The sequence below is a fragment of the Chiloscyllium plagiosum genome, chromosome 11 (assembly GCF_004010195.1).
Source record: "Chiloscyllium plagiosum isolate BGI_BamShark_2017 chromosome 11, ASM401019v2, whole genome shotgun sequence".
Classification (NCBI taxonomy): domain Eukaryota; kingdom Metazoa; phylum Chordata; class Chondrichthyes; order Orectolobiformes; family Hemiscylliidae; genus Chiloscyllium; species Chiloscyllium plagiosum.
The window spans coordinates 58,292,250-58,300,631 of record NC_057720.1 but is presented as its reverse complement, the minus strand read 5'-3'; the positions used below and the strand labels follow the sequence as shown (position 1 = coordinate 58,300,631).

General features: G+C 40.6%; 1 protein-coding gene across 4 annotated transcripts in view; it reads left to right on the top strand.

Annotated features, from left to right (window-relative positions):
• The window catches only part of LOC122554781 (ubiquitin-conjugating enzyme E2 U-like), a 70,536-nt gene that overhangs the window by 859 nt on the left and 61,295 nt on the right, over positions 1-8,382 (top strand). For 3 of the 4 annotated variants that reach the window (XM_043700157.1, XM_043700156.1, XM_043700153.1), the window contains exons 2-5: positions 3,617-3,765; positions 5,178-5,259; positions 6,468-6,560; positions 7,057-7,154. In XM_043700157.1, the coding sequence (XP_043556092.1) occupies positions 3,700-3,765; positions 5,178-5,259; positions 6,468-6,560; positions 7,057-7,154 (339 nt within the window). In that variant the 5' untranslated portion in view covers positions 3,617-3,699. The remainder of the gene's footprint in view (positions 1-3,616; positions 3,766-5,177; positions 5,260-6,467; positions 6,561-7,056; positions 7,155-8,382) is intronic. The other variant, XM_043700154.1, reaches the window with a different exon arrangement.

Below are 8,382 nucleotides of genomic sequence, written 5' to 3'. Positions count from 1 at the left end.
CTTCTTTAACCCCATACATAATCCCTTTACTCCCAACATCACTCCCTTAACCCTCCACATCACTCCCTTAACCCTAACCACCCCTTTACTTCCACATCACCCCCTTATCACCCCACATCACTCCCTTATCCTCCACATCACCCCCCAACCTCCCCATCACCCCATTAATCTGTCCCATCAGTATAGTAACCCAACATTTATCCTTCATGACCCTCCAACTGATTTCAGTTCAATGTCTCTTTGACATCTCCTGTCAGCTGAAAACCCCATTTACCATCTCCCAGCTTAGGTCTCCCCAAAGCACTCCAGAACCAATCAATTACATTTTGAAGTTGAGAGTATGGTGCTAAAAAAGCACAGCAGCTCAGGTAGCCTCCAAGGACCATGAGAATCGATGTTTCGGGCATAAGCCCTTCATTCCGAAATATTGATTCTCCTGCTCCTCAGATGCTACCTGACCTGCTGTACTTTTCCAGCACCGCACTCTCGATTCTGAACTCCAGCCTCTGCACTCCTCACTTTCTCCTAATTACATTTTGAAGTATGGTTGTTTTGTAACGTTATGGAACAGGCCAGACCCCCTCAAAACATTCCAAGAAAGTAGCCCGGAACCTGACTTTGCGAGATGTTTTAAGCAGGTGTCAAGTGGATATTCCAGGAGGGATGCAGCTGGCCCAACCATTTAGTTTTGAATGAAACAGAATTTATTTGCAAGATTACCGAATGAAACACAAACAAAAGAGAACAGAGTATAGAGTAACTTAAAGTATCCGAAAACCCAACAGATTATCCCAATTTAATGATGCTGTTCCAAATTCCTGCGGCAATCCCTACAAACACCCCTTTCCAAAAAAAGGAAAAATCCAACACAGGTTCTTACAGGAGAGATGTCAGAGAGAGGGAGGATCAGCATGGACCTGCTTCTTTGGGTCCAGCAGCTTCATCACTGACTGCCTGCTCAAACCCAAACCAAACCAGAGAAAAATTGAGCTGGGAGAACTGGCCACTCCCCTTTCATTATACAAGTTTTTTTTTAAACTTGAAAGCCTTTTGCTGGAGGCAGTATTTGTTAGTCATAATTAAATTGGCCCCAAAACCCTTCAAACCTTGACCTCCCGGAATCTCTGAATAGAAGACCAAGGACAACACAACCTTATGAAAGGAGCAGCATCACAGTAATATAAACATTCTGTTGGAATGTGAGTGAATTACTTGTGTCATATAAAACCTTGGACATAATGTTGAAGTTGCCTTTTAAATGTAATTAATAGAGACCTCAAAGGTCTGAAGTGAGTGGGGTGACTGACAAAACTCTGTAGGTTTGGTTTTATTTATTCATGGGATGTGGGCTTTACTAGATTAGATTAGATTCCTTACAGTGTGAAAACAGACCCTTCGACCCAACTAGTCCACACCAACCCTTCAAAGAGTAAACCACCCAGACCCATTTCCCTCTGACTAATGCACCTAACACTATGGGCAATTTAGCATGGCCAATTCACCTGACCTGCACATCTTTGGATTGTGGGAGGAAACCGGAGCACCCGGAGGAAACCCACGCAGACACGGGGAGAATGTGCAAATTCCACACAGACAGTTGCCTGAGGCCGGAATCGAACCTGGGACCCTGGTGCTTGAGGCAGCAGTGCTAACCACTGAGCCACCGTGTTGCCCCTGGGCCATTATTTAATACCTATGCCTAATTGCTCTGGAGAAGGTCGTGGTGAGCTGCTTTTTTGAACCATTACAGCCCTCAGCACATAGTGACATCCATAGTACTGTCAAGAAGGAGTTTTGACCTCATGACATTAAAGGAATGACAACATGGTTCCAAGTCAGGATCGTGTGTGACTTCAAGCAGATCTTGTAGGTGGGGTTCCCATGGATCTGCTGCTTCTGCCTTCAAGGAATAGAGGAATAGGTTTGAGACATGCAATCAGGGGAACCTTGGTGGTTTACAGCAGTGCAGCTTGTATTATGCATCCATTATGCATCAGTGGTTAAAAGTGAAATGTTGAAGGTGGTGGGTAGGGATATCAGTCTCTAGATTAGAGTGTTGCTGGAAAAGCACAGCAGGTCAGGCAGCATCCGAGGAGCAGGAAAATTGACATTTCGGGCAAAAGCCCTTCATCAGTTTCTAGCACCACTCTAATCTAGACTCTGATCTCCAGCATCTGCAGTCCTCACTTTTGCCTGGTAGGGATACCAATCAACTGGGATGCTTTGTTCTCAATGGTGTGAAATTCCTTGAGTGTTATTGGAGGTGTACACATCCAAACAATTGTGGAGTAGTCTATCACACTCCTGAAGTGTGGTGGACAAGCTATGGCATGTCAGGAGGTATGTTACTCGCTGTAGAACCCCTAGCCTCTAAACTGCTTTTTATAGCCCAGTTTTCATGGCTGGCCTAGTTCAGTTTCTGTTTAGTGGTAACCCCTAAGATTTTGGGGTATTTATTTATTTACGTATTCACAAGATGAGGGCATTGTTGGCTAGGCTAGCATTTATTGCCCATCCCTAATTGCCCAGAGAGCAGTTAAAAGTCAACCAATTTGCTATGAGCCTGAAGTCACATGTCAGCCAGACCAGGTAATGACAGCAGTTTCCTTCCCTTAAGGACATTAGTGAGCCAGATGGGTTTTTCCAACAATCACTAATGAATTCATGGTATCATTAGACTCTTAATTCCAGATTTGATTAACTTCAGACGGTGGGGAGTTCAGTGATGGTAATGCTGTTGAATGTCAAAGGGTGACGGTTAAATTCTCTTTTGCTGGACACTTGTGCAGCACAAAGTTACTTACCAACTGTCAGCTTAAGCCTGGATATATTCCATGTATTGCTTCACATGGACATGAACTGCTTCAATATCAGAGGTATAACAAATAATACTGAATGTTGTGTAACACTGGAATCGTGAATCGATGTCAGCTATTTTAATTGCCAGATCAGAAGAATTATCTAGGGAAATTTTAGGTGCTGAATGTTTGCAGAACATAGAAGCATCAAGAGTATGGTGCCAGCTCTGGCCCATTTATTTCCTCATTAAAACATTTACTGTGAGGATGTATGATGAACAAAGCCCATAAACTGTTAAGTCAGGTGCAAAATACAGAAAAAGAATTAATTTCTTGGCCTTAGAAGTATATTGGCAGTCAGCTTTCTGGGTACAGGTCTGTGAAATTAGCCATGTATACCATATCACGACAGAGGGTGGGCAGAGAAAGGGGACAAATATATAATGATTTTAAAAAATCTTACCCCAGAATATCCTTCAAAGTAAGAAATAAAAATAATCAAGTGTTCACGTCATACAGTATAATAGCATGTTAAATTTGATGACATAACTGCTGTCAAATTTCACTGTAAAACACAATGAGCACTCAGTGTAAAATATTAAGCAGAATAACTTCTTATCATTAGATAACCCAAGTTTCCACAACAGTCCAAATGGCCTCCTTGCCACTTTATACAGAATCACTTTTCTATCTATTCTTTTCCAATAATAACTGACTGATGATATTGTTTCATTTACATATTAATTGCATTTAGTTCATTTGTTGTAAATATTGTATAATATTAAACTGCACTTTCTGGTTTGTTTGACATTACAAAGATAGAGGACATATACAATGCCTTATTTTATACTGAAATGATTAAGAAGATTATTCATCTGATGAGCCAATTTCCTGCAAGGCCATGCAATCCAAGGCATACTTATTACTGGAAAGTGAATACGCTAAACTTCAAGAAACTAGACTTTTTGTAAGTAAGTCTGAATGGTTTACTATATTAGTTGACCTTGTATGACCGGAAATGCTGCACTTTCACACAGCCTGCTTTGCCTCAGTTTCTCCCTCATTTGACACAAAATCTAGGGTCAGAGCAAAGTGATTTGACCCCTTTTTGATTGATCTCATCTGTCATTTTCCTGCTTTGGGTTTCCATATTTGGTCACCTTGAACTTTTGAAGCACTGATCACAGACAAACATGCTTTCTTTTTCTCTCACAATAACTGTTTCTGTTTAATTTTCAGTCTCAAATTATTTTTGCTCTGTCTTCTAATTTCACTGATGTTATATCATGTTATTTCACTGTTGCCTCTATATTCCTGTTTGTCTTGTTCTTTTTCTCTCTCCTGCCTGATTTCTGAAATATTCCCTTCCCTCTGCCATCCTATAATTAGGCCTCATATACTTTGTATCCCCTGAGACTGGCTTCGCCACAGTGTTTCATGGTTAGATGATGAATGAGTTGAGGGAGTTATTTAGTTTTGTGGTGGTTAGTATTTTTGAATTGTTTGTATTTAAGTGAATATAAAACTGTTGAGCCAATCTCTGCAATATGAAAATAATTGTTTGACCATCTCACTGAAATGTAAACCAGTGAGTGTTCCATATGTGAAATTTAAGTAATCAGATATTTGCTGCCATGCAGTTCTTTTCTCTGTGTTTTATGGATAGGGACTGGAGACAAAATGTGTAAAATGTAGATGTGGTAATGAATAAATTTATCCGGTAAGCAGGAATTTAAATGTAACTGATAAATAGGAATTCCAAGGTTTACAAGACACTTTTTTTCTTCCTGTTTAACTTTGTTTTCCTGAAGAGAATTGTTCATGCTCTGGCACAGTGGTGTGGGTAACATCTATTCAAGTGAGCCAGGGAAGAATCTAGAGTCCCTTCTATGCGGCAAGGGGTCATTTAACCCATTGAGTCTGCACTATTCCTCCGAGAGCATCCCACCCAAACCCAGCACTCCATCCTATCCCCTTAGGCTAATCCACCTAGCCTGCACATCCCTGGATACTGCAGGGAAATTTAGCATGGCCAATCCACTTAACCTGCACATCTTCGGACTGTGGGAAGAAATTGGAGCACACAGCGGAAACCCACATTGACACAGGGAGAACATGCAAACTCCATATAGACAATGACTACAGGCTGGAATTGAACCTGGGCCCCTGCCACTGTGAGGCAGCACTGCTGACCACTGAGCGACCTTGCCACACAATTCGCAGATTATTTTACTGTGGAAGACGAAAATCCTCGCCCGCTGCTAAACTAGCTCATTGATTGTAGAGTGGAAACCGGAGGTGGGAGGAGGACTTCTAAATGAATATGCACTTTTAAAGTCATACACTTTAATAACACACTATACTTTTATGCAACTGTAGGGCATTACTGTGTCCCCCGTCAAAGACGATCTGTTAGAATGGGTGGCCACAGTTCAGGGATTGAAGGATTCACTCTGGGAAGGTAAGTGTAAAGTAAAAGGCAATTTTTAAAAGTTTATTTCTGAAAAGTCATGTATGTTAGAGAGCAATAATTGTATTTTTTTACATCAGATGTTGTCAATTATTAATTTAAACAAAAAGTCTGGAATAAAAGCCTGGACGTCTGTTTCAGATCTTCGGCTGGTTCATAATTTCTTGGTATTTCTTCCTGTCTGTGCAGAGTTTTCAGTTCTAATAAATCTGAGCTTTTTCACATCCTCTGCTTTCTTTCTTGTTTCATAATTGATAAATGAGATGGTAAATTCAAAAAGCATCTTTTTGTAGCTTAATAAGTGACAGATGGGCTTGAAATTGTAAAGGAAATTCTTTTCTGAAGGAAACAAAGTTGACAATGAATTTTTAGTTTTTATTGTTTTCTATACAAAGGATTCGATTTTTTATTCCTTGTTTCTCTGACAGTTTTCTCCCAACTGAAGTTCTCAAGAATGGTCACTGGACTCGAAACATTAACTGATTTTTCTCCACAGATGCTGCCAGACGTGCAGAGATTTTCCAGCAATTTCTGTTTTTGTTTCCGATTTCCAGTTCTTTCAGTTATATTGTCTAGTTGCAACAATGATTTGCATTCTGTGTTTTGTAATTCTTATTGAAAAACTGTTGAATCGTTTACTGTGCACATTAGAAATTAGAAGAACCTCTTTTTACTGTATTCACTGAATTAAAAATGAACTCAATGTCTATTAATTTTTGTTTTGTAAGTTTAATTGACTTTAAATATTCCCGGATGATTCAGCTAGCAGGGGGACTGGTTAGTTTGGGAAATCCTAATGTGCACTGTTTATTAGTCTTAGCTGGATTAGTTCCATTGTTCTTGATTTCTGTGATCCCCATGGAGAGTGAGCACTCTGTGTTCAGCTGTGATGCCTTCCTGCTAAATAGCCTACTCAGGGAATTCTGCTAAAGGTGCCCTTTGCTACATTTTATCTGTAAAGAGTTGATCAGTGTGTGACACTTTCAGCAGACGGCAGGTTTCCCTGTAGGACATGATAGTGAAAATGGAGCCTGGTTTCCTTTATGTTAATTCTATGGGCCAACATAAACAGAAAAGTTTGCGTTTTGGTAGTATCTGACATGGCCCTGCAATCCTATTCTTCAAAACTCTGCTCTTGACCTCCTGTGTGCCAGAATTTCTGCGTGGGTTAAAATCTGTGTTTTTTTTACCTTATTAAGGTGCTGTCCTTCAGGTTTCCCTGAAGTATACAGAAGATTACAACTCAATCCCTCCAACTGTTACTTTCAATACAATTCCATTTCATCCCAATGGTGAGTAACTGCAAACCTTCTCTTAATGAGTTTACCTTGGAATAATGTTGTTTTGCTGAGATTATTTTCATTAACTGTCTTAAGAAAAACTGGGTAGTTGACCTGTTTTGTAATTAGGATTGAAAGTCATAGAGCTAGGTGAAGTGATTCAACACTCCATGAGACACAATGGATCCTGTGTTGCTGTGAGGAATGGAGAGCATTATCCATGGAGAACAGTAAAATATTGTGGAGATGCAAGAATAGATGCCCATTCTGGAGTTTTTGCCTCCTTTAGAGATCAAGAAGTATTTGTTCAGAACATCCTTGGAGATTAAATGGTGCAGTAGAGGGCATAAGTAAATAATTTGTTTAAGATTAGGTGGATCAAAATGGATATAATTGCCACGTGGGCTTTGTTTTTTGCTACTTTTTCATGTGCTCCTTATTTAAATAAATGTAATCAGTTGCTTGACAATTTAACCTGCTTATTGTTTTGTGTATCCTCTACTTACAGTGGACTCAGTCACAGGAAAGCCATGTATAGACTTTCTTGATAATCCCAGGAAATGGAGAGAAGATTTTTCCTTGACAACCATCCTGCTTACCATTCAGGTGAGAGGACATTTTTGCAGAACTGGTTTGATTGCTGCCTGACAACTCAGTTGGTTAACACTCAGCGTGGAATTGAGCCGTGTAGACCAGAGAGGCTTCTATTTTCATTCCTCCTCAATGCTAGTTGAAGCCTGGCTGAAGTCAGACAATTCATCTCAGTTTCTTGTGTGAGAGAGGGGAGATTTATTGGGGTCCAAAATCTAACATCTAAAAGGCCTGTATGTGGTGTCTGATGAGGTGCATGATTGGGTGAACCTGTGATGCTCTCATTGTTAAATAGCCAGCAGACGTTGACCACTTTGACCCTGCATGAGCTTTTGGAAGCTAAATATTTTCTTTTTCCTTTTGCTATTTCTTGCTCATTCTAACAGAACACATTGGCATCTTTCTGGATTACGGTCTTTGGTGTCATTGGTCTCCATGTTGACTGGAGGGTGGATAATGTTGTGCATTTCCTTAAGAAAGGTTGTAAGGAGAAGCCTAGGAACTACAGACCTGTAAGTCTGATGTTGGTGGTGGGTAAGTTGTTGGAGGTGATCCAGAAAGTTAGGATTTACATCCAAATGGAGAGACAAGGAATGATTTGGGATAGTCAGTGTGAGGAAAATCGTGTCTCCGAAGCTTGATTGATTTTTTTGAGGAAGTAACCAAAAAAATTGATGAGGGCAAAGTGATAAATATTGTTTACTTGGACTTTAGTAAAACCTTTGATAAGGTTCCGCATGGTAGACTAATTAGTAAAGTCAGATCACATAGGATTCAGGGTGAGCTTGCAATTAGAGTCATAGAGTTGTAGAGGTGTACAGAATGGAAACAGACCCTTCGGTCCAACCCGTTCATGCCGACCAGATATCCCAACCCAACCTAGTCCCACCTGCCAACATCCGGCCCATATCCCTCCAAACCCTTCCTATTCATATACCCATCCAAGTGCCTCTTAAATGTTGCAATTGTACCAGCCTCCACCACTTTCTCTGGCAGCTCATTCCATACACGTACCACCCTCTGCGTGAAAAAGTTGCCCCGTAGGTTTCTTTTATATCTTTCCCCTCTCACCCTAAACCTATGCCCTCTAGTTCTGGACTCCCAGACCCAGGGAAAAGACTTTGCCTATTTACCCTATCCATGCCCCTCATAATTTTGTAAACCTCTATAAGGTCACCCGTCAGCCTCCAACGCTCCAGGGAAAACAGCCCCAGCCTGTTCAGCCTCTCCCTATAGCTCAAAT